This window comes from Myotis myotis, unplaced genomic scaffold, assembly GCF_014108235.1.
Source record: "Myotis myotis isolate mMyoMyo1 unplaced genomic scaffold, mMyoMyo1.p scaffold_m19_p_3, whole genome shotgun sequence".
Classification (NCBI taxonomy): domain Eukaryota; kingdom Metazoa; phylum Chordata; class Mammalia; order Chiroptera; family Vespertilionidae; genus Myotis; species Myotis myotis.
Window position 1 is genome coordinate 24,065,484 of NW_023416335.1, and position 25,824 is coordinate 24,091,307.

General features: G+C 52.9%; 1 protein-coding gene across 8 annotated transcripts in view; it reads right to left on the bottom strand.

Moving 5' to 3' along the window:
* ANK1 (ankyrin 1) overlaps positions 1–25,824 on the bottom strand; it is a 135,347-nt gene that overhangs the window by 30,650 nt on the left and 78,873 nt on the right. For all 8 annotated transcript variants that reach the window (XR_004965727.1, XM_036297062.1, XM_036297061.1 and 5 more), the window contains 21 exons: positions 23,805–24,002; positions 22,027–22,125; positions 19,827–19,925; positions 19,484–19,582; positions 18,308–18,400; positions 17,816–17,888; positions 16,199–16,295; positions 14,988–15,066; positions 12,799–12,896; positions 12,484–12,708; positions 11,392–11,546; positions 10,579–10,790; positions 9,898–10,102; positions 9,440–9,536; positions 8,954–9,182; positions 7,265–7,390; positions 7,037–7,156; positions 5,332–5,410; positions 4,944–5,018; positions 3,435–3,566; positions 2,434–2,580 (listed from right to left, as the gene is read on the bottom strand). Coding sequence is in view for 7 of the 8 variants with exons in the window: in XM_036297062.1 (XP_036152955.1) it covers positions 2,434–2,580; positions 3,435–3,566; positions 4,944–5,018; positions 5,332–5,410; positions 7,037–7,156; positions 7,265–7,390; positions 8,954–9,182; positions 9,440–9,536; positions 9,898–10,102; positions 10,579–10,790; positions 11,392–11,546; positions 12,484–12,708; positions 12,799–12,896; positions 14,988–15,066; positions 16,199–16,295; positions 17,816–17,888; positions 18,308–18,400; positions 19,484–19,582; positions 19,827–19,925; positions 22,027–22,125; positions 23,805–24,002 (2,737 nt within the window). In the remaining variant the exon portion in view is untranslated. The remainder of the gene's footprint in view (positions 1–2,433; positions 2,581–3,434; positions 3,567–4,943; positions 5,019–5,331; positions 5,411–7,036; positions 7,157–7,264; positions 7,391–8,953; positions 9,183–9,439; positions 9,537–9,897; positions 10,103–10,578; positions 10,791–11,391; positions 11,547–12,483; positions 12,709–12,798; positions 12,897–14,987; positions 15,067–16,198; positions 16,296–17,815; positions 17,889–18,307; positions 18,401–19,483; positions 19,583–19,826; positions 19,926–22,026; positions 22,126–23,804; positions 24,003–25,824) is intronic.

The following is a 25,824-nucleotide window of genomic DNA, read 5'->3' on the forward strand; positions in this document are numbered from 1 at the left end:
AGAGCTGGCCCCATGGCCCTCTGGTCTCTGCTCCCTCCTTTCTTCTCCCTCCCTCTGCCCAGCCCCTGTGGCCCCTCACTGCTCTATGAGCACACCAGCCTCCCACTCAGGGCCACTGAATGTGTGCTTGTTCCCATGGCTCATTCCCTCGTCTCCTAGTCTTTGTTCAAATGCTCCCCACTCCCACCATGCATCTACCCCCCAACCCCAGCACTCCCACCCTCCTTCCTAGGGCCCATTTTATTCCACACCACTTATTGTAACCTGTTAGCACATTATATAATCCACTTACATATTAGGTTCCTATTGGACTCTCCAAACAGAAGGTAAGCTCCATGGAGGCAGAGTTTGGGGTGGTTTATTGTGGAGGGGGAGGCTGTTTGAGAACTGATTTATCTTCCCTGCCTAGAAGGGCACCTGGCACGTGAAAGTATTTGCCAGATGAGCTGGCCAACTGAAACGGAGACCTTTCCACGGGGCACAGAGAGACCCAGCCCCACACAGGGACTTAGAGCTCTGTTTAGGCGTTTGAGCCTCCAGGACAGACAGGGGCTGGGAGGCCTACGGCCAATGGCCAACGTGAGGCGCTCATAAATGTCTGGGCAGTAACTCTTTAAAAAATTTTTTATTGTGGTAAGAACACTTAACATGGGACCTACCCTCTTAACAGATTTTTAATTGTTGTAATTCCTTTTTTTTTTTTTTTTTTTTTTAGTAATTCTATGGGCCCATTGTCCTGTAGGCACATAATTGGGGCACAAGAAAACAAAAACTTCCTGATCTGACTTCACTAAAAAGCCTGGGATGTTAAGAAACCCAACCAAGTGATGGGTTATCACACAGACAAGGGCGTTGTCAGCTGGGTTTCCCGGAGTTGGCAGCATTCCCGCACCGCCCTCCCTCTTTCCTGTGTGGAAGCCAGTGGGTCTACCTCGCAGCCCTGCCCGGCTCCGGCCAGGTCCCCGAGTCACGAGGTGGACCACTGTCTTAGAGCCCTTTACGCAGGATGTGAGGAGTGAGCAGTGCACAGCTTGCAGCCTCCACCTGGAGCCAGAGACAAGCCCTGCGCACGCACACACATGCCCTGGCACGCAGCTGTGAGACGCGGGGCAGGGGAGGGCCAGGAGTCCCCCATGACATGCATGTGCGGAGGCTGACGGCCCCGAACACCTGGCCGAGGCGGAGACAGTGGAGACAGGCGGTGGGAGAGAATGAGGTCCAATGAGGTCAGAGGCAGAAGAGAGAGGCGACAGGACATGATCAACAGACGATGAACCCTGCACCCAGGGCCGCTAGATGGCATGTTCTGGGAGACACAGGACATGGAGAGAGAAAGATGTGAGGAGCTCGGCCTGAGCCAACTCCACCTGGCAGGAGGCCCTGTGCCCAGACCAGCCTAGAACTTACCCACTCAGGACCATGCCCAGCGCCACAGGTGCCCGCACAGGAGCACACGTGTGAATAGCTGGGGACTAGCATTAACCTAGGAGCTTGGGGAGCAGGAACAGCGCCATGCAGCTGTCCAGGGTGATATTAGGCACCAGAGGACGATAGTTCACAAAATTAAACATTGTTTTTCAGGGTCTGTAAGGAATCTGAGGGATCTAACCCAATTGCTGATTTTAAAGAAGAGACGATGACAGCCGCACCTGGAGTCAGGAGGGGAGAGGGACTAGAACCCAGCCCGCTGCTCCCACCACAGAGCAGGTCTCTGCTCTGCCTCTGTGCCCAACGGCTAGAGGAGGGCAGCTGTAGGGCCGGGAGTGGGAGTCTCTGGCCCGCTCCTTCATGCGCTGGCTCCTTCCACAGCTGCTGAAAGGAAAGTGGTCCTCAAGAGACAGCAGTGGGAGTGCTGAGGGCAAAGGTCACCCCCCCAGGGGCCTGGTCACATTGGGGGCTCCTGTGCATGCTGAACCACATCACAAAGAGTGAGGGGGAATAGGCGGGGTGAGGAAAAAGGGAGAGAGAGAAAAGGAGACATTGGACTCAAAGAAAAGTAACTTGCTTAGCCTCACAGGGGGGGCTGCAATAAATAGGACTTTTAAAGTAGCACCCAGCTAACCCACACCAGAGCCTGGGCCAGCAGCTCCATGCCCTTTGCTCCTCAGCTACTGACTGTTTTACACATGGGGACACGGATGCCCAGAGAGCGCCCGGGCCTGGTGCAGAGCTGCACAGAGGACGTGCGACCTGTAGGGGCAGGAGTCTAGCAGCTGCCCCAAACTCTTCCACTAGGACCCCAGGTCCCCCTGGCAGCCTGTTGCTGGGGTAGCGTGGCCTGTCTCTCTTGCTCACCTTTTCCTCACCACCCTGGGGAGGGAGTTGTGGAGACAGACCTCCCACCCACGGGGGAGATGGTTTCATGAAGAGTCTCTGGCTGGAGGCTGGGAGGCCGGCTTGGCCCAGCCCCACCTCCTCACAGGGGACACTCACCATTCATCTGGGAGGGCGAGGAGGAGTAGTCCCGCTCCGTGTGCCGCCGGTCCGGTTTCAGATTGCGGCTTTGTCTGCCAGAGCCTTCCAACATGTTCACGATCTCGCTCCGGTCAATGTTCCGCAGGGCGGCGTACAGGTTCTCCACTGTCGGGGAGAAGGAAAGAAGGGCTTGCGAGGGAATTCTGATGGGTGCCGGGCAGTGCAGAATGCCTCGGGGCTCTGAACACCGGGAGAGGGAAACGGGAGATGGGGGGAGGTGGTTTATTATTTCAGAATATGGAGGCATTCCTCTTTGGTCAGAATCAAAGCCAACTGCCTCTGTGGAGAAGATGTCCTTGTCCTTTAATAGATCTAGTCCAGTCCCTAATAGTGGCCAATTTCAAAGCCTGGAAAGACTACTGTCATTTAAGAAGAAAACTACGAGAGAAGGAGCGTGAGAATAGTTAAAATGCTTGGTCCTGAGGATTCGCTGAGAATGCTGTATCTCAGGGCCAGTGGACTTGAGATGCAAATGGAAACACTCCATTTCCTCTTAGTGGTTTTGACTACGGGAATTTGGTTGAGGAGGAGCTGAAAAGAGTGAGACAAATCTTCCCCCAGGTTGGAGGAAAAGAGGCTTCTGGGAGGAGAAGGAGGACAGGCTTCGCTCACCCGTGCTCTGTCCCAAGAGGACGGTCCTCATTTGTTTGAGAAATTCAACAGGAAGTCACATACCCTACACGTGTGCTGCTACCTAGGGGTCCTGGTGCAACTGTGATTGACTGTGAGGACGGGGGCAAGCTGGAGGCCAAGGTTCTCTGGTTTCCTCTTCTGGCAGATTGCCCAGAAGACCCAGTGAGCCTGAGAGGTGTGTGTGTGTGAGAGGGACAGAGTGCAAAACAGATCGGATCCGAAGGCTAACATGAAACATGGATTCTGAAAGCAGAACTACGGTGGAGAAGACTAGGTCCTGGCACAGGCTTTGGAAAGAGAGGCGTCCTCAGCTTAATGGTACTGACTCTTGGCGTTTGTGCCTTCACGGATGACCCAGAGGTTCAACAAGGCTGCGCTCTGCTCCAACAGCGAGTTGGGGTTTTCTACACGGATCCTGTTGATGTCTTCCACGCTGAACTGCAGCTCCCGGGCCAGCTCTGCAAGCAAAGAACAAGACCCGGTGTGAGCCACGCCGGAGCTGGGCTCCAGCGCCCAAGCACCTTTGGATTGGATATTCCTTCTTACTGAGAAATACCAAGTGAAATCTAAGATGACCAGGCAGCCTCTTAGAAAGGTGAGCAACTTATCCAAGGTCACAGAGCTGGTGCAGAGCCAGGAGTGGGGCCGAGCCTGCGGACGCCCACTCCAAGGCTGTCTGTATGGCACCAGGAGGCCACTTACATTCCACCAGGAAGCAATTAGAATGGCAATGCATTCCTGTAGTTACATTTCTTCAGGGAAAGGCATTATTTACATTTTAAATGAAAATACAAGTTCCCATCTAAAAGCCAGGCAATAACACAGAATGTTCGTCTATTCTCCCTCCCATTATTTTTATTGTTACGTCTCACAGGTGCTTTAGAAGGAGAACAGCATCAGAGTCTAATTTCAAGATGAGAAAGACCAGGGGGAAAATTACAGTGAGAATCAGAAGGTGCCTGTCACACACACACACACACACACACACACACACACACGCCTTTTGAGAATCAGCAGTATTCTTTTTCTTTTTCTTTTTTTTTTGGCTTAAAGAATGAAGTCTCTGAATTCCTGTTGTGAACCTTGGTCACACTGCCCTTCAGCAAGTTCTTGCTTAGGTTTCTGAGTTTGTCTGAAGCCCTCCTGCAGGGAGACTGAGGAGGCCTATTCATATAAAATCTCACCAAAAGATGGGGGAGAATTCAGTTATCGGGCCTATGACTGTGTAAAGCACGTTTCGAGCTTTCACTTTATTTTGCCCACTCTTCACTTCAAATGTGACCCACCCTTATTGTTGACAAGACATGGGGTAGATTTCAGCGACTGCCAGAGATTGTAAATGAAAAAATGTTGAGATTTAGCCTTTAATTCCCCTTTCCCCTCAGCAACACCAGCCTGCAAGGAAAGGCAATGAGAAGTGTGTAGGGGGCGGTGGACAGGCCGCCAGGTGACCTATCTTTTGCTCGAGTGTTTGTTATTTGCTGGGTTTTCTGGGCTCCGTCCCTAACTAGCTACATATTTAAAGTCACTCTATTTAGTGGGATCTCTGTTTTCCCATCTGTAAAATGAGGTGAACTAGATCAATTCTAAGGCCTCTTGTAATGTCAAACGTTGATTCTCTCTTACAGAGGAAATCCAGATAGAAATGGGAGAGAGAGAGGGAGCGCCTGCCTTTCTATTGGCCCCAAAGGTGTTGCTTGGGCAACAGACCTACCTAAGACAATCACAACACAATGGATGGTAAAAAGAGGTCTAGAAATGCTTTCGTCAGGTGCTCACTAGGGGGAGGTATACACAGGCAAAGTGCTTTTTCTACCTCAAACTCCCTGGCTCACCTGCCCAGCTGAGACCCAGGTGTTCGGATATAATGGCCATCTTCATGTCTGCTCGGTCTGTCCCGCTGAGAAAGCCTGGGGAGAAGCATGGGATTTCATTGAGTAGCCTTGGCGGGACACAGAATCGACAGGGGTGAGTAAATGACCTCAGGTGGGTGCCCATGTCCGGGGTGAAGCTCAGTGAGCACCAGGTTAATTGAGAACCCTGGAAGAGTCAGGAGGAGACCCAAGCCAAAGGCTCCACCTGCTGTGTTTATAACACATCAACCTGACACCTGCTGCGTCAGTCATATCAACAGGGAGCTGCTGTGAGCGTGAGAGGAGTGGGCTCACTCACAACCTCCTTGGAAAAGGTAGCGGGCACATAGCATGCCAGGGAGGTGTATACCCAGTGTGGATTCGCTGAGAATGCTGTATCTCAGGGCCAGCGGTGTCAGAGTCCGTCTCCTGTCATCAGCTCCGCCCCCCTGCAGAAGGACGACAAGGAAAGGGTGCTGTGGGTTTCAGGCTCTCCCCCTTCTTGGAGAAGGGGATTCGAGCCTATAAGCTGTGGGGTAGAGAACAGTAAGACTCCAACTTCTTTGGAGCCTGAACACAAAGAGTAGAAGTGTGGGGGTGAGAGGGTGTTGCTAATCTGCACATAATTTAATAATGATGATAGTAATCTATAATAATAAAAGTGTAATATGCTAATTAGACTAGACATCCTTCTGGACGACCTTCTGGACAAAGCCAGGGCTGTGAGGGAAGCCCAGGTCCCAGGTGACAGAGGGAAGCCAGTGCCAGCAGCCGGGGAAAGAAAGGCCTACTCTTGCACGAATTTCGTGCATTGAGCCTCTAGTGATAATAATATTAATAATAGTAATAATGCCTGGCTGATGTGGCTCAGTTATTGAACGTCAACCCAGGAACCAAGAGGTCACCAGTTTGATTCCCTGTCAGGGCACATGCCTGGGTTGTGGGCTCGATTCCCAGTAGGGGACGCGCAGGAGGCAGCTGATCAATAAAGTTTCTCATTGATGTTTCTACCTCTCTTTCCCTCTCCCTTCCTTTCTCTTTAAAAATTCAATAAAAATATATATATATTTAAAAAATAATAGCAATAATTACAAACCCGCGAGGCCCTTATCATGTTCCAGGCCCTGTGTAATCCTCACAATGACCATGTCATCGATGAGGAAACTGAGGCACTGACAGGCTGAATAACTTGTGCAAGTTCACTCAGCTAATATGGTGAAGCTGGGGTATGAACTAAAAAAAGAGAGGTTTTCTGGATTCCTTTCTGCTCAAAAGACCCACTTGTGACACTGGTCCGAGGCCTAACGCCGTGGAAAAGCACCCCGATGCTTGCTCAAGGATGCAGGAATTCTATTTTGAAAGAGAAGTTGGCTCCCCCTGGTCCCCAGACAGGAAGGAGAATTTGAGCCACAGATGCATGAGTGTAACCTTGCTGCTTTTCTATTTTGGCAGGGAAGGCTGATTATTAAAACAACACCAGCAAAAACATGGAGACATATGATCACTCCCAAGTCCCTGTGATAAGTGCTGACACGGACACCCCTACGGATATCAACAAATGGCCATACTGGGTCAAGATGCCTTTGCTGAGCTCAAAAACCTGGGTGTTTGCACTGACTGAGACACCAGGGGTCCCTTCTCTGAGGGCCTGCCTCCCTGCGGAAGCACCTGAAAAAGAGGCTCAAAAAAAGCTATCAAATGGCTGGGTGACCTTGAGCAACTCAATGCCCAGTTCTAAGCCTCAGAGGCCTCAAGCAAGGGGTGCCAGGTAGATGCTTTTCAGGTCCCTTCGAACCTCCTCGAAGGGACATAGTCCCTAGGGTGAACACGCAGATTGCCACCTGACACGGATGTTTTGTTCCTGAGCTTTGCAGAAAGGGCCAGGCCTGCTGTCCCTGCCAGGCCACAGCCAAATGTCAGAGGAGACTGAAGAGCCTTCCTGAGCCTCCCCGAGCCTCAGGGAATTCACAGGCAGCTTTTCAACAGGGGGAAGCCCTTTGGAAGTGGTCGACCTACGACCTCCTCAGGGACCGTCCCCCACCTCTGGCCCAGGACCCTCCTCAGGGGCAGCTCACCTTGGTGCAGGGGGGCATGGTGATGTTCAAGTGGCAGAGGATGTGCTGTGTGTCCTCGTACTTCATCGCCTTGCGCAGGAACGACAAGGACCCTCCTGGTTCTCGGCTGCTGTCCCTCACCTAAATCCAATCACACAGAGGGGACTCAGGGGGCGCTCCACAGGCCACGAGGTTGGCCGAGAGACTTCTGCCTCCCCAACTTTCTAGACTCGGAAGCGAGGTCGGCACCTTTACAGGAATGGCCAGACGGTTCTCCCGGAATGACTGGAACTGGAAACTCCGCTGCTGGGCAGCTTTTTTGACGGGCACCAGGTTCCCAGAGAGTTCTGCGAACAGGGGCGTCCCTTCCAGCACCTGCAGGGAAGGGAAAGCAATCCATCTGTCACGTAGAAGCACCCAGATGTGCTGTCCTGCCTTCAGCTCTGGCCATTCCTCCCTCAAGACACACCCCTCCTATAGCACCAGGTGCAGGTCTGCTCTGGGAAACCACTGTTGGTTTGGGAAAAGGTTATATTTCCAGGTTATGCTTTCTTACTGGAAAAGGTTTTACTGCAAGCAGGGACCTTCATGTATCCCTGTGTGGCTGACCAGGATTGCTGTCAGGGTGCCCTAGAACCCCACGAGGATATCACAAAATGACTTCTGAAAAAACAAACCGTTTTTCACACCCGTCCAAAATGTTTAGTGTATGCAAAGTGCTAGAAGGACCATGCAAGTTTTGTTTGTTTTTTTGTTAATCCTCACCAGCCCCATTTATTTCTTAGAGAGCATGGAGGGGAGAGGGAAAGACAGAAAGAGAGAAACTCTGATATGAGAGAGACACATTGATTGGTTGCTGCCCACCAGGGCTGGGGATCGAGCCTGCAAACTGAGGTATGTGCCCTTGACTGGAATCGAACCCAGGACCCTCAGTCCGAGGCTGACATTCTATCCACTGAGCCAAACCGGCTCGGGCCCAGCAACATTTTAATCTCACCCCTAACATAAGGGCCCCTACTGTGTATATACTGCTTTCAATTGACCCCATTGGGCAGTTGAGGAAATTGAGGCCCAAACAGAATAAATGCTTTGTCTAGTTAGTTCTTTCTTCTAAGCCGTCAGCCACCCACAAAGGCTCAGCACAAACTTCAAGACCAGACTATTGGGAAGGTCCTGGCTTATCACACATCTTAACATGAGCCAATATCCTGGGGCCAGTGGCAGGTTCCAATCCAGTCATCATCTGTCATGCCCTCTCCCCTGCTTCCTCATCTGGACGCTACCAAAACCCTAGCACAGCAGGTCAGAGTGTGGGCTCTGGGGTCAGTCTACTTGGACAAATCCTTTCCCGACTGTTTTCTTAGTTATGTGACCTTAGATAGGTTACTTAACCTCTCTCAGCCTCAGTCTCCTCATCTGTAAATTGGGGATAAAAGTACACACAGTTTTGAGAACCAGGTGAGATTATGCTAGTCAAGCACTTTTACTATTAGCTGGTACCTAAGGACTTTAACAAATGTCAGCTCTCATCATCACAAATCACTGGGCCAACAATGACGTTCCTCACCTTCAGGTGCTTCTCAAGAGGGGCATCAAAGAAACAGCCCAGGTCCTACCAGGTTTGGCTCAATGGATAGAGCGTCGGCCAGTGGACTAAAGGGTCCCGGGTTCAATTCCGGTCAAGGGCACATGCCTGGGTTGTGGGCTTGACCCCCAGTAGGGGGCGTGCAGGAGGCAGCTGATCAATGATTCTCATCATTGACGTTTCTCTCTCTCTCTCTCTCTCCCCCGCTTCCTCTCTGAAATCGATCAAAATATATTTTAAAAAAAGAGACAGCGCAGGAAGCCGACCCCCATCACCGAGAAAGGATTTCCCGTCTCACCGTGGAAAGTGAGCCGGCCCTCGAGTGGCCAGTGACAAAGGGGTGCGGTGCTTACCTCTATGTCCCTGCTCCGGGCCACCTCAACGAAGTTCTCGTGATGCTCGAGGGTCTTGTCCACCTTATCGTCCGTCATACAGTAGCAGCGCAGCCGCCCTTCTCGGGGGTCATTCATCTTGGCAAAAATGACAAACTTGGCCATGTAGGGCACCGCGGTAAGCTCCTTGTACAGCAGGGTGGCGAAGTTCACGGCCTCAGCCGTCCGAGGACAGTCCGACAGCCAAAACCTGAAAAGAGAGGGCTAAGTATAAGCACGTTCCTAAATGCCCGATGGAGAGCTTCATTGCCACCCAGACAGGAGCGACCTGCAAGCCATGCCATGGCCTCTCTGGCCCTCCGGGGGTCCCTGCAGGGTTCGATGTGGAGGACACTGAGGTTCAAGGCTGGGATGGGCAGGTGGGGGCATGAGGGTGGCCACCGGCAGGGGCAGCGCTGACCCCTCCATGCAGGGCCCAGAAGTCCCCTGGGCTGGGACACGTCTCACCTGGCAGAGACGTTGGTGGTGAAGGTGGCACACTCGTTGGCATACACAAGCTTGGTTGTTCCTGTTATATCTTCCCACTGGGCTTGGTCTGTTCCTCCTACAACAGGACCAGAGAATGGGCTGGGGGACAGTCTTCAGGACACAGACACAGAGCTTGCCAAAGCAGGGAGGCCGGTGTGCAGGGCAGAGACAGGCACCCTGAGCACACCTGTTCTCCCATACTCTCCTCCCGCTCCTCCTAGCGACCCACAGCCCCCTTCCCAGAGCAGCCAGGGGTGCTTCCACAGAAGGTGTGGACTCTACTCAGAGGCATCACCCCTCCATCCCTTTGGAGAGCACCTCACTAGGTCAAGCCAATAAAATGCGAGACGACGGCTATCTTTGCCTTCTCCTGTCTCCCCCTGGAGTGGCTGGAAGGAAGACAGGAGACAGGCCAGAAGCCAGGGGTCACCTCTCACCAATGACGCTGCAGAGCAGGCGCAGGCTGGTGGTGTCTCCCTCCCCGCTGTCCCGTGGGTTGTCCGTCCACGAAGGAGGGAGTGGGATCCGCAGCCCGATGGGCCGGTGAAATTTCCGGCGCCTGGGCTCCACGGTGACAATGGGGCTGAACGTGGCCTGGTTGCCCAGGAGTTTGGTGACAAGCTCATCTGGAACAGGCTGGGCCTGCGAAGGGCCGAACAGGGGACACTCAGCCCCAGAGCCTCAGAGGGGCTCGTGGACAGGAAACAGCACAGTCCCCAAGGGGAAGGTGGGCTATCTATACGGAGTGGAAAGGTGGGACCCAGGACTGCCCAGGGCAGATGTCACTGCTTAGCTCTCCTTTCTGAACCCTTTCTCGCCATTTCCCTGCGGCTCCTCATTGCCGGGATGGTACCCTCCAGGAGGCCACGTGGGTTAATGCCTTATCCGGGACATTCAGCAACTTCACAGGGAGCTGCTGCCTGATCCCACCCACCCAACTGTCTTTTGAGCTTTAAGGTCAAATCTATAATGAAACTTTCAGGCCCTGGACAAAAGTGTGGGGGTGAGGGTTGTCTTCCCGAGGGCCTTGAACACTTTCTACCTTTCATGAACTCTGTCTGGGTGCGGTAGGGGCGGGGCAGGGGGCGCCCCATCGGGTGAGGAGGAGGCCACGTCACCTGCAGAGCCAGCTTCACTCTCTTGGTGACGGCGTTTTCTGGGAAGGTCGCCTGCACCAGGGGCACCAGCTTGCTCTTCAGAGAGCCCCCTTCAGGGCCGATGGTGTCGTAGTCCTGGCAGAGCCGGGACATGATCACGAAGTACAAGGGAAAGTCCGTGGTGATGATGCGGCAAACCCGCTTCTTCTCCAGCTCCTCCAGACTCCCCAGTTCTGGAACCACAGGGCATGGTGCCCTTAGCCCCGGCATGCTGAGCCCAGGCTCAGCCCCACCATGTCCCAGAGCCCCCTCAGCACTGCTCTCTCCGGGAGCAGGCCTCCACCCAGTGGGGGGTCTGGGATGGGGGGAGGCTGAACTGCGGGAGGGAGAAATCCCTGCATCCAGAAGGTCCAGCAGAAGGAGATGCAGGTGGCACATAGGGGTCAGGTGCTCACTCAGATGCCCTAGGGTAGTGGTCGGCAAACTGTGGCTCGTGAGCCACATGCGGCTCTTTGGCCCTTTGAGTGTGGCTCTTCCACAAAATACCGACTTCTGCGCATGGGCCACGAAGTTTCAATCGCACTGTATGTGCTCGCCCACACGTGGTATTTTGTGGAAGAGCCACCCTCAAGGGGCCAAAGAGCCACACGTGGCTCGCGAGCCGCAGTTTGCCAACCACTGCCCTAGGGACCCGGAACTGCACTAAACGGGCCCTCTGCAGTCTCTCAGGGCTCTTCAAACTCCAGGCGGCCAACAGCTCACCCCCAAAGTCCAGCCTCAAATGCCATCTTCCAGAAGAAGGGCGCCTGCTCTGGGGCCTTGGGGCTCAGTTACCTTCGTCCATTCCGTTGAGGATCTGATCCAGGTAGCTTTCTCCGTAGCGGCTCTTGTGTTCCTTCCACACGGAGCCGTTTTCACTCCGCAGCACCACGAGCTCGCGATCCCCGCGGCCATGGGAGGCGAAGTGGGGGATCTCCACAATCACAGGGCTGCGGGCACAGAGCACATGGTGGGGAGGTGTGAGGACTCGGGGGCGCGCGCCTTGCGGCCAAGGGAGGGAAGAGGGGGGTGTGGGGCAGCTGGTTCCTGCCTGGAGGGAGAAGGGGTCCTGTGGGCAGGTCCCGACTGTGGAGCAGACCTGCCTCAGGTTCCTGAGCCACCCCATGGCCCCTGTCGGTCACCACCAGGCAAACAGCTCTGCCCTGGAGCCCGCCTGGCATCTCTGCACAGCGCCTCTCGGGGCCCCGGCTTCCTGCTAGCACAGCGATCATGATGGAGGCTTTCGGGACTACACTTGAAGGGGAATCAGCACAGAGGCCTCTGCAGGCTGCTTTACAAGTGGTGGATGTGAGCTTGGGGTGGAGACAGGGAGTGGACAGAGATGAGAAGGCAGGGCCTCCTGGGCAAGACCTGTCCCCACGCGCCAGCTGCTGCCAGCCGCCAGCTGTGGGGCCTGAAGAATAACAAAGCTCCGGCAGAAGCCCCGCCTGCCTGCCGCAGACGAGGTGAGGAATGAATGGGCTTCGAAGCCCATTGATCTTGCCGGCCATGGGGTGAGGCTGTAAAGCTGTCTTAGTCCAATAAGACCATTTTGAAGCTGAAATAATTAAACCCTGGTGGGGAGGGGGGTCCCCAAAGTAGCTCTGTCTTCCTGTCCCTTCTCTAGTGTCATACGGGGTTGGAGACTATTGAGCTCGACCCGGGCTGTGGACTCCTTCGAGTACCAGGAACAGGCAGTTAAAGGGGGCGGTGGGGGGCGGGGGGCTCGGGGTACTGTTCCTGTCAGGACAGCCCCCTGATGGGGGCACCAGGCTCGTCCACTCTCTGCCCTGTGGCGGATGGCTCTGTGGTTGCTGCCGAGGTGGCCGCGATGGACCCACAGGGCAGGGACAGGGCAGGGACACCCTGCGCAGAGAGGCCTCGCACCTCAAGAACTGAGCCCCCGTGGGCCCCAGCGCGATGATCCTGCTGGCCAGGCCCTCCTCCTCGGCCAGCGGGGGCGGCGTGCTCAGCTTCTGCGGCTTGACCAGGCGGCAGGTGATGCGAGTGGGTGCCGCACACGTCCGAGGCGGGATCACCACCCGCAGGCCGTTGTGCCGACTCCCTCTCATGGAGCCTCCCCGGGCGTCCACCATGAAGCTCACCAGAAACCTAGGGCACAGGCAGATCCGTGTTGGGTATCCACGTGCTCCCTCTGAGACAGGGAGCGTGGGGGTCCAGTCCCGCGCAGGGGCCACTCACCCTGTGTGCACGGGGCTGGCCACCGGGCTGATGTTGTCTGAGGTCTCTGTGGCCGGGCTGCTGGGGATGAGTGAGTCTTCATCATACTCTTTAGATGCCTGAGGAGGAGAAGAAGGACAACTGTCTTAGCCCCTCCCAGGTCCTGGTCGCGGGACCGCCGATGCTGAGCCCGGCTGGGGAGGCTCAGGAGCACCTCCTCGCCAGTAACCATGGAGACCAGCGGAGGAAGTGCCTCCACCGGCTCACTGCTGAACCTGTGGGTGCAAGGCGCGCCTAGAGTCAAAGGAAGCATGGCCACTCCTCGGCTCACGACCCTGGGACGGAGTCTCGGAACAGACGGAGCAGGTCCTCCCTCCAGTCTGGCTTCAATTTTAGGTCCTGCGCCCACTGCTGACCTACCCCCCTGTTCTCCAGCTACACCCCAGCCTGAACCCTCTGCTTGAGGTGGCTTGGTTTTCACACTAGAGTTGGCAACAGACCCTGTACCATCGCCTACTCGTTCTTTAGCTCTGGGTGAGCTCCTTGTCCTGTAGGCACCTGAGGTACACGAGGTGACTGGAATGGACCATTGCCCTTGTGTGTGTGTGTGTGTGTGTGTGTGTGTGTGTTGGGGGTGGGGGTGACGGACGGGCGGCTTCCTGTTATCTCATCTACAAATGGGACAGAGCCTGCCTCACAGCAATGCTGCAACTACAGGACATGGGGCTGCCGCACACAAGGACTCCTGAAAGCCATCAGGGCCTGGACCTGTCTCCATCCCCTCCAGGCCTATTCTCCTCTGCTCTGCTCATGCTTTCCCACAGATGCAGACGCCCTTGTCCCTCTCCTTCACTCTTCACTTCTGATGTCTCGCCTCCTCCATCAATCTTTCCCTTTGGCTCTGATCTGGAAGAACTCACGCCACACTGTTGAGCACCTGGATATTTACGCTTCCCTCAATTTGTGCTAAATGGTTTCATGTAGCTGAGTCCACCCATGCCGGTTGGACCATCAGCTCCTACGAGGCAGGTCTGGGTCTCCTAGTCTGCCATCCGGCCTTATGCAGGGCACACAGTAGGACTCCAGTAACACCTGCTGATTTGAGGAGTCGTAGAGAATGGGTTGGTCAAGGAATAGCAGGACACAGCTCCACCCAGCTGCTTTTGCTGATTTGGGCAGCACCCAGGGAGTGTGCCCCAGCAGGACCAGGGCCGTATCTGGCCATGTCCCCCAAATGCCACCCAATGAGTGACACCAATATCCGCCACCACAATACATCCAGCCTAGAATGGCTGGCTGGACAGCTTCACAGCCACTTGGGGCCAGGGCTATGGCTGCTGCACTCAGACACCGCCCCCCGCCCCCGCCCCGCCCCGTCAGGGGCAGTGGAAGAGACCAGGTTTTGTGGGACACAGACATGCTCTGGCTCAGTTATCAGGCCTCAGGCTGTCATTTCCAACCTCAAACGCCACACTGCTTTCTTTTTAGGCTAGAAAAACCCCTTGTTCTGCGGGGGGGGGGGAGTGCCAATGGCATAAAAGTAACCAAGGGGAAATGAAATTGTTTTAAACCCTCCGACCCTTGTTGGAGACAAATTCAGATGCCATCCGGGGGAGCCACACCGTAGGGTACTGCAATGAGTAATATCCCAGTGGGAACAATCTTTCTGACACCCTCTTCTATTCCTATTGGTATTTTAAGCTCCCAATAATCCCTTAAGGAAGGTGAGGCAGAAACTGCTCCCTTTTCACTGATGTGAAAGAAGAGGAGCGCAGGGTCCTGTGATGTGCCTGAAACTTCGCTGTAGGGGCAGGTGCAGCCTCGGGCTAGCTCTCCAGCACCGAGACCTGCTGCCCCATGGCTGCAGAGAGCGCATGCGTGCACCGGGGTCGGGGCCGTGAGAACATGGGCCTTTGAGCTGAACTTCTGGTGTCGGTTCTTAGCCTTGCTCATGACTGAACCAGCATCACGGTGTTTCCCACGCCCGTGGGCTCTGCGAGACGCCATGTCAGTCACGTCTGGGATAATGAGAACACTGACACCCCAGGGGCTACGAGGAGCAGTAGAATCTCGCATCTGAGGGCTCGGTAAATGCTACACGTGTTTCAACTGTTAGCTCCTCTTGTACTCCAGGTCATCTGGAAGCAATCATTGTCCCGGGGGTCTCTGCTCGCCACAAAATGGAAAACAAGAGAAAGGATGCTTCTTACCTGCTCTGGCTCTTCAGATCTGATCACCACTGTCTCAGGTGTGACACAGGGAATCCTCGGGATGGCTGGAGATTCCACCCTGTGCACCAAGACAATTGGAAAATCAGAGACAATCCTTCCAAGCGGTCCCCCTTCTTCTATGGGAGGCCTAAGTGAAACACCTCTGTACCCCATAATAACTACCCAGTCTGCTCCCTCACCACAGCCTGGACCCACCCGCCCGCCCCCCCCCCATTTGCACATGCAATACAACTCAGCCTCCACCACTGACCAGCTCCCTCCCTTCGCCTCAAAGCCTTTCCCCGGAGCCCCACTGTCCCTCACAACCTCACAGAAGGGCCCACCTCCTCCAGGGATCCTCCCTACTCTTATCAGCCCAGTTCTTAGCCTCAGAGCCCTTGCTGATAGAACCCTCGCTCTGGCCTCCACACCTTATTCTGCATTGCTATATGACCTCTGGTTGTGTGTTGATCCTACCAAATAAATCTGTAGTTTCTTTATGGCCAGGGGCCAAGTCTTGTACTTCTTTCTAAGTGATGTTCAAAAAATACAAATTGATTACATATCCTTGTTGTTTCACTTCCTGCTTGTCCCACTGTCCTGCTTTGTATAAGCCATGGGACTACGCTGGCACACGTCTGTCTGTCCAGAAAACGCTGAGGGCTCAGTGTTTCCACACAGTGGTCTCTTCTAGATTTATTTGTAGAAAATCCCCGGGTGCTAATGTGCCCACAGCAGAGTAGCTCCCAGCGTCACAGGGAGGAGTGAGAAATATGTTCAGGGCAGAGACAGTCTCTCTGTGGGTTTTCCCTAATGTGTGGAAGGATGTGGTCAGTGTTAGAGCTCAGGCACCAGTTTCTAACATGAATTTTCTCAATGGATTTTTCTGGGTGAGACACTCAGAGTGTGTGAGAGGGAGAAGGGGTGTGCATATGAGACTGTGAATGAGGGAGGAAGAAATTTGGGAGGCAGAGGTACCGGAAGAGGAGGGAAGATACTCCCGGCCAATATGCTGTAAGGGAGGCCTCCATGTCCCCACTTGATGCTCAAGCTACAGAGTTAATTTATCCTAAGGTGCTGGACCCACAGTCCAACCGACCAGCAACTATATCCCTGTCAGGGGCACACCCAGGGGCTGGCCTTCCAGTGACTTTCTCTGCTCTGAGATCCAGGGCAGGACCTCGGCCATCCATGGGGTGGGCACTTCTTACACTTGATCCAGCTTCGGCACAAAATCCAGCAGCTCCTTCTCTTCATCTACGTCCCTGGAGTCCTGCCTCTCCGCCCTGGAGCCGATGAGTTCTTCTCCTGAAACCACACAAGTTTAAGTGAGTGACGGAATGGAGACTTCCTCTTTCTTTTAAACAAGTGCTCTGCCTGGTCCTCAGTGCCAAGGAGTGGAGGAAGGCTCAGATGCTCGAAGGGGACCATTAGCAACGTCTTCGACCAGCCCTGTTCCTCCAGCCCTGGTACCCAGAGCAGGGCAGAAGCTCCTAGCATCTTAGTCTGTACCAGCCTTTGTAGAAGAAAAAATAAAAATACAACCAGAAAGAACTTTTTTTTTTTTTTTTGGCTTGGCAAATTCCATTTCCAAAGAGCCCTTGTAGAGTGTGCAGTGACACGAGAGAAAGGGCTGCTTCTGTTCTTTTCCACTCCACACACCACAGAAGCACAAGCTGCCACGGAACTGCACCCGTTCGTTCTGAAGGGCTGAGGGGTTCTTGTAACCATGGCAGGCGGAGCCTCACTACCTCCTAAACCTGTCACCACAGGTGCACACTATGCCTAAAACAGGCTGCCTCTCTGTTTCTCTTTCCTTGCAGTGTCATCTGCTGTCCCTTAGCAGTGAGTGTCCTGACTCTGTGATCCGGAGCTGACAGAATGAAATACAACAACAGCTCATGCAGTTATGATCACAAACACAGTGGCATGGGCACAGACACAGAGATGGGCAGGCGGGAGCTCCCCACCAGGGCATGGATCTTATGGGTGTACATTTCCTGTTTTAGTCAAAGCTCCCGGCTCTGGAGTGTTAACCGCCAGAGAGGGGTGGAAAGCAGGAATGGATTAGTGAGAGCTTGGATTGCTTGGGGTGAAATGCACTGTGAGAAAGGACCACAGGGAACAGAAAGTATTTCATACCCATTATAGATATATGAGCGGTTCCTGGAAAGCAAAGAAGAGCCAAGTTTAAGAAAGGACAGGATTGCAGTCAGTTAAAGCGAGAGGCATATCACCACAGGGGACACGAGCACAGCTTTAATCATCTAGTTGCAAAGTTATTCATTCAAGGGCCAGAGGGATAACCCAGTCCAGTCCAACTACTGACATCCAAGGGGTTTTTTCCTACAAGCACCTGGTTCACAGAAGTTGGAAATGGATATACCCCCAAACTGTCTGACCCCTGAGGAGGTCAGAAGGGCAGCTTATTCAACAGATTCATACAGATTTTAAAGTAAACAGCTTGTTGTTTGCTCAAGGAAAGCACCAGGCAGAACTTTATGGCAGTTCTTCACAGCTCTGATAATTGATCTGAGTAGAATCATAGTCTGTGCATAATATATGCAAACCATATTTATGAAGCGTCATGGGATGTTGTATTTTAATCTCCAAGATGTAGATTTTCCTTCTAAAAAATTACATTAATGAAGTATTTCTGAGGGCAGAGAACATCTTTGAAAAGCAGTTTCTCTCTGGTTTCAGTTCAGGCCCGAGGTGCTGTGCTGTGCTATAGGGACCCCTGAGTGGGCCAGGAAGCACTCGGGGAGTGCTCAGAGCCCACGTGTCCCCCGCCTGTACCCCGACTTATGTCAATTCCCAGACTTTACCTTCATCTTCAGAAACATCCAGGATCTCATCTACTGTCTCAGGGAAACTCATCCGGTGCTTGTCACTGACTAACTAAAATGAGAAAAAGCAGAGAATTCAACCCAAATAGAACACAGACAGCAATTACCTGGTTATGACCATGGAGACAGGAAGGAGGGGGGAAAGGAGCTTTGTCCCAAATGAAAAAGAAATCAGAGCTAAGAGGCTGTCAGCCTGGAAGCCGAAGTCTGACAGGAATCACAGGGGAGATAAACATGACACACCCGCTTCCCATGGCCTCTGCCCCAGGCCCGTCTTACTGCTGCCCCTTTAGGTCAGCCCCCAATTCCTCCTACCACTAGGTGGCAGCGCAACTCCATCGGACGGAGAAGACCCTCCCACCTTTAGGCTTGGTTCTTTCTACCAGAAGAGGGCCAGCTCTGAGGGTCACCCATAGGGGCACCCAGTCAGGCTGTGTGCTTGGGGTGGAGGATGCAAAGAAGCAGACATACCACGACGCTGGGTTCATCTGTGACAACCTTGAGCACGTCTGTTACAGAGATGTAGCCCAAGCGCTTGGCTATTGCCAGGGGCGTGGTTCCATTCTGGGGAAAACAGCAGAGAGAGGGCGCGGTCAGACAAGGGAATGGCGTCTGGGAGGACAGCTCACATTCTAACCGCTATGAGGGTTCTAGGTGGACAGACTGCACCTCGGACCCCTGCACATTTGTGAGTCCAGACGTGTGCCAGACGTTAGCCAGGTATGGGAGAGAGGAGGGCAGGGATACTTTAACTCTATAGTGATGAGTGCAAGAACCTTGACACACGAGCAGGGAAATTTTGCCAGGACAAGTCAAACACTTCCATGAGGGAGCCAACTGGGGAGAAATGAGACAGGAAGGCGCCAGGAAGATGAGGCCACAGGGCAGTGCTGTTCACTGCTCTGAACACCGGTTCTTTGGGTGTCAGTAACTGAGCAATAAGATGGTTAAAGTCATCCATATACTTCAACGAACTCCCTCAGGCCAATCAGAAACCACAAATTACCAGAAGTAGGGGAGGGGTGTATTCTCTACACTCATTTTAAGAGAAAGATCGAAGCGAGAATAAACTGATATTGAGGCTTTTTTTTCTTTTAAGTTCTCTAGTTCTAGGATGTGTCCCGGGCCCCCACAGATTCAGCCCGTTCCACAGTTAGGCTCTCAGCAACCACATCCATCATCAAAAGTCCGCACACTCTCTGAGCTGTAAGCAGCCTTAGAGATGACCTAGCACAACCCGTGCATAGTCAGGCGAGGAAGGTCACACTCAACAACGATCACCGACATTGCTAAGGACGGCCCTGAGGCCCTGCCATGTCATGAGCCACGCAGGGCGTTTGGTGTTGTTCACTGTACCATACTGAAAGCAGCTTCACATATTTTAGAGAGAGTTTCAACAACTGCATTTAAGCAAAACTAAAGGGGGGAGGGTAAATGGTGCTTGAAAAGATAACCTCAGTTCACCAGAAGGAGAATCTAACCACAGCACGCCCTGGCCTGGGGGGACCCAGGCAGCTACGACTTTTGGTACAGCAGCCCGTCCAGGCCCCAGACACGCAGTAAGGATAGACCGAGACCCTGTGGTTAAGGCTCACAGCGCCGTCCAGGACCAGTTTGTCCGAAATCAGGAACCGGGTGGGCACTCACCGAGCTGACCTCGTTTGGGGAAGCACCATTTTTGAGAAGCAGTGTCACGATGTCTGTGTGTCCCTGTTGGGCCGCCTGGTGCAAGGGGCTGTATCCTAGCTGTAAGGCGAGGTAGACATTTTGGCAGGATTAGCGAGCTCTGAGAGAAAGACCTGCCCACACACCACAGCGTCTATCCGTCTTCCATGTGCAACATGAACATGCATTTTCCCCATTTCCTCCTCCAGGGTCACAGCTCAGAATTGTGGCAGAGCCCCGAGGGAGCCCAGAGTCACTACGGCTGCGTACTAATTTGGCACTTAGGAAGGGTCAATATAGGAGGCAGGTCTCAGACGTCCTCTACCTTGGTCTTGGCATTGACGTCTGCCTGGTGCTGTAGCAGGAACTTCACCATCTTGATGTTTCCATAATGACTGGCCACGTGGAGGGGGGTGTAACCCATCTGAAAAGCAAGAGATGAGAACGGGTGACCAGCAGGGCTTCAGGGCATACCAAGAGCCTCTATAAGCTGTGCATTAATAAAATCCTCACAACAGAGCTGATGAAAAGAGAGCATGGCCCTGGCCTGTGGCTCTGTTGGGTGGAGTGTCATCCCGTACACCAAAATGTTGTGTCCAGTCCCTGTTCGGGACGTATACAACAAGGCAACCAATCAATGTTTCTCACATCGATGCCTCTCTCTCTCTCTCTCTCTCTCTCTCTCTCTCTCTCTCTCTCCCTCTCTTTCCTCTCTCTATTAAAAAAAAAATACCCCACAGTGAAAACATATCTTTGGGTGAGGAGAGAGAGAGAGAGAGAGAGAGAGAGAATGCGGATAGGGAAACGCTTTGGAAGGCTGACAGCTGCAATGAGGCATAAGCTGTACGGCCATGGCCAGTCAGGTACCGTTGGCCTGGGAGGGAACAGGGCTCAGTGTCAGACAAGTGAAGTCTGAGGTGCCAGGAGGGAGCTGAGGGGAGATTGTAGCAGGCAGCCGGAGCACTGCTGGGGCCCGGTGAAGAGTTCTAGGCGAGGAGACACCTATGAGGAGTTAAAGCCTGGGAGAGGAGCGAGGTCACCCAGGATACACGCAGAGAGAGAAACAGGGGGCCCATGTGCTGAGGCAACACGGAGGGAGACCAGAGAAGAGGACTGTGAGGGAGGGGCCTGCCAGGAGAGGGGAGGAAAGCAGAAGACCCGTGTTGTAGAAGCCGAGAGAGGTTCTGCTGAGGGGGTCAGCCATCAGGCCCTTTGCTGGGAAGGGGCTCAGGTGAGTACAGTTGGTGGCATGGAGATCACTGTGACTTGGATAAGAGCAGATATATTCGCACTAGAAAGGTGGGAAATCCCATTGCAAATTCCCCCAAAGGCTGTCCACGTCGCTGAGCTGCAGTGTAATGGGTTTTATAGGAACTGGTCACTGTTTGAAATGAGTGGGCTTTGGGTATTTATTCATTTGCATTTTGGCTACAAAGGAGCTTATTTTCAAGGACTCTGTTCTGCTGAATATTTTGGTGCTCCCTCCAAGATCCGACAAGCCAAGGCCCTCTGAGCCCTGTAGTCTAAGTGTCCCTGGAGGGCCGGGGCCAGATTTCAGACACCATGTCGACACAGACCCTATGCTGAACCCCGAGTAATGATATGGCTTAGGGACCTACCAGGTCCTAATCCACAGAATAGGTTCTCTCAGGCCAGGGCCCCAAAAGACTAAACTGGGCCCACAAAAGAAGCCTCAGAAATCCAGAACATCCTTGGTTTTCAAGCAGATTTCTGTTGAGGCTGTAAACAACTGGGGATAAAATAGAGTTTCCAGATTTTTCTCAGGGAAGACCTCATGTCATGTTGTTGACTGGTGTTCCAGTCAACTTCGGGGGTGGGGTGGGGTGGGGTTGGAGGGGTGTCACACTGTCCCTTCTTTAACACAGCTGCTTTGTGACAAAAAGGAATAGAATGCCACTTCTTTAGCGAAGCCTCCTTCTTCTACCAAATGGAAACCCTCTCCTCCTTGGTGCTTTGAGTGGCTCTCTGGGGCCTTTCTTACTCGGGAAATCACGTTAGGCTGTCCCTTCTGGCCTCTGACAGTCACGCCCACACTAAGCCACAGATGCCTCGAGGCAGATTCACCGCCCGGGCTGTGCACCGTTATCCTCAGTCGCTTCACAGAGCATCTTGCACACAGAAAGGTCCACAAAAGCTGAGCTGCATTCGACTGAACTCTGGAATAAAAGGCTGAATTGTCTAGTGAATCTTGGGAAGCCTGGCGTTTTGACACCCGGCTCATGTACCAATAAGACGGGTCTTGGAATCATGATTAAACGTTCCTCTCAGTTTCTCACTATAGAGGCTCAAAGGTCTAGCAAACTTCAAAATTCCCAACTGGAAAGTGAGGCAATGAGGATTGGTGTCTTTAAACTCCACTGCCACCCCTAGGGAGGGGCAGAGAAGAATATGTCGCTGCGTCCTTGGCGTTTCTAAGCTCCGAGGAGGAGTCAGTTCTGAAGCGTGAGGGAGGCAGGCACTGGGCAGTGCGATGGGCGCACGCAGGGCGGGGAGGAGAGCCTTACCCGGGTGGGGGCGTCCACCATGACACCATGTTTGATCAGCATGTCTGCCACTGAAACGTGGCCTTCTTGTGCCACCAGGTGGAGGGGGGTGAGTCCGCTCTGGAAAGAAAAAGAATTGCATCATCTTGTAGCCAGTAAAGAGTTTCAGGCCACAATGGAAGAGCGGAGGCCTGGGAGCTGAACCTGGCTCTGCGGCCACCGACCAGCAAAGCTCTTCCAGCTCTGAGCCTTCGTATCCTTCTCTAAAACACGAGGTGGTTAAAGTCAGTCAGAGGTCAGCAACATTTTCTGTTAAGGGCCAGATGGTCAATATTTTCGGCTTGTATCTCTCTTGCAACTACGCCCCCCCCCACCCCCCTGCCAGTTACAGTGAGAAAGCAGGGATGGCTGACACATAAACAAGTGGGGCATGTGTGTTCCAATAAAACTTTATTAGCACAAACAAGTGGCGGGCCGGATTAGGCCAATAGGTCCCAGTTTGCCGACCTCTGAACCAGATGAGCTTTATGTACTTTCCAATTGTAACATTCCCTATTCCCAAGATTCAAGATGAACTTCAGAGCCTTTCATTTCCTTATCTAGAAGATATGGATTAGCACTGATCTATTTCAAGAGCAAACTAAAGATCACTTGAGAAAGATGAAAACACACTGAAAAGCACGATGTGCCATTTAAATGTAGTGTGTGATCAGATCACAGCCAGTGTTGCACTGTGGAAAGGATAGAGGCTCTCTTGCTGGGACTAAAAACACCGTATTCTTGGATTTCTCATCAGAGCTTTCTCATGAGGAGAGTCATACACCAGAGATCTCGTTTGATTTGTGCACACTCCCCAAAAATGTCAGGAAACGCATGCTTTTCTGAAGCTATATTATGTTTATTTATCATCTAAAGAAGTAGCCTGTATTTTGTATGAAAGGTCCCAAATAGGCCAAGTTCATAGTGACAGATGTGCCAGGGACTGGGGGGTTTGGTAGACATGGGAAGTGATGACAGCTAATGGGTATGAGGTTTCCTTTTGGGGTGATAACAATGTTCTTAAATTAGATGGTGGTGATGGCTGCCTAATTCTACAACTATACCAAAAGCCACTGAAGAGTACAATTCAAAAGGGTGAATTTTACAGGATGTGAATTAGAGTTCAATAAAACTATTTTTAAAAAGAAGTGACTCTTAGTCTTTCTCGGGTCATGCATCCCTTGGAGAGGCCAAGGAAAACATGAAGACTTTATCCAGAAGAATGCTCATAGGCCCATCCTCCCAAAATGTTGTATACACATTTGAAAGGTTTCAGACTCATATGCTAGTAATCCCTGGATTGAGAACTCCTATTTTCATGCATAGATTGGCATTTAAAAGCATATCCTCCCTACTGAAAAAGAATAGTTAGTACCAAATTACTAAATACATTCCTGAATGCAATACTGGCCTATGTTTGGGAATGTGTATTGTGGATTTTATTATTGACCTTTTTGCTGATTCTTGAACCCATCTATCTAAAAGGAGTCAGCAAAGGCGTTGGCATCAGATAGGCTCGGGGTCAGGCAACCTTGGGAATATGCAACCTCTCTGAATCTGTTGGTTTTTTCCCCCACTTATAAAACTGAGATAAAAGCTACAAAGGGCTGTTGTAAGGATTGTGCGCGCGTACACACACACACCCCACCTAATTCAGAACCTGGGCCCCAGGGGGTGCCCGATATTCAGACATAATGTCCATTAGCTAACACTAAACCATGACTGAGACCCCAGGGCCAGCCGGAAGGCACCCTGTTTACCTTGTTCCCCAGGTTGCCGTTGGCTTGTCTGGAGAGTAGCAGGGCCACCATCTCTGCATGACCATCCTGGGCAGCCAGGTGAAGGGGTGTCACACCCTGCACCGATTCTGCATTCGGGGACGCCCCGTACTGCAGCAGATTGCGGGCCACCTCCATCTGGTTCTGCTTGGCAGCGATGTGCAAAGGGGTGTAGCCGTTCTGAAACACAAGAATGGTTCCAGGGGTGCTGAGCAGATGACGTGAGCACCTGCCTCACATTTAATCCTCTGGGGGGCGGGGGGATGAGGCCTGGACCTTGGCGGGCTGGACACCCTCCCCCCGCCCCAAGCAGGGCAGGTGTCACCCTGGAGGGCAACTTCAGGAAACAAACGAACCAAGTCTATGGTTCGTTTTCTCACCCCCTATTTTCTCTATCAGCCTCTGATCAACGGCTGTGCAGGGAGTGCTCTCACTAACAGATGCTGGGGTGCAAGTAGGCTGCCTATGGAACCCTGAGAAAACTAGGTGAGAAAATACAAGGCTCCCTCTCCCTCCTTCCTGCTTTAAGAACAAGCCCCCAACATTTCATAAAGGAGAGGCAGCAGAGCTCTTCTTTCTCTGTGCACTGGGCTTGCCGGCTTCAGCAGGTGGAGGAAGAGGACAGGCGCCTGGCAAGAGACTTGGAGACGTGGAGTCGGTTCTGTTCCGCTCTGACTGGCCGTGCAATGCATGCAAGCCCTTCAGCAACGTCTGGACTTCCGTTTGTATTTTTTAAGCCACAAAAGGTGGACAATAACATCTACCTTGTTCTCAAAGTTGTTGAATAGATCAAATACAATAATATTTGAAGGCACTTTCCAAAACTAAGATATAAGAGTAATTTCCCAACTGGCACGGCTCAGTAGTTGAGCATCCACTTATGATCCAGGAGGTCACGGTAAGATTCCTGGTCAGGGCACAGGCCAGGGTTGCGGGCTCGATCCCCAGTGTGGGGCATGCAGAAAGCAGCCAGTCAATGGTTCTCTCTCATCATTGATGTTTCTGCCTCTCTTTCCCTCTCCCTTCCTCTCTGAAATCAATATATATATATTTTTAAAAGATGTAAGAGTAATAAAGCTTGGTATGGCCCATAGGAGGTGTTTAGTCCACGATGAGATAAAGGAGCTGGCCCCAAAGTCAGCTTTGTCAGCTTATTCAGCCAGCTTTTCTTTTTTCTTTTCTTTTTGGTGGTAGGACTTTCTCAGTGAAGGAAGCAGTGCATAGATTTCCGTTCAAGAGTAGGCGCCTCACCCCACTGCGGGCAGGTGGCCATGACTTTGGTCATCACCATCACCACTGAAACCACTTTCACTCACATCGTCCCTCTTGAGCATCACCGCCACCATGTAGGCCTTTTGGTTATTTCCTCACTTTGTGGATAAATAAGCCAGTTCTCTGAGAGGCCAAGTGCCTTATCCGATGTCACCTAGCAAATGGAATAGCAGCTGGCCCGAGCCTCGCCTTCTGACTCCAGATCCCAGCTTCTTCCAGCGGGTGCTGCGCTTCTAATGCTTCAGTGTGTCTGAGAGCACTCGGGGGTCTTGTTAAAATGCGGATCCTGACCCAGAAGCTCTAGGGAGACCCAAGATTCTGCGTTCCTAACAAGCTCCTCGGTGATGCTGATGCCGATGGTCCGAGAGCCACACTTTGAGGATCATGGTCCCAAAGCACTCAGGGCCCATGGGGATGTCAGGCCTGAGGGCCTCGGAGCAGGACCATGACTGCGTAAGCACATGTCCACCCAGCCCCAGAGCAGATGGCATAAGGCATATGGGCCCCCCACCCTGGCCAGCATGCTTCGCGCTGTCCCAGAGAATGGAGTCTCTCCTGCCAGCCACGGTCTTACTGGGAAAACCAACATTTCTGATTCTGCCAGGATCACTGATGAGAAAATAGGAAAAATGGGGTGGTGGCGGGGGGGGGGTGGGGTGGGGGGGGCTGACCAATACAGTTGTATAGCACTGGGGGTCAGGGGCAGAGCCATCTGCCAAGTGGGTTTTCG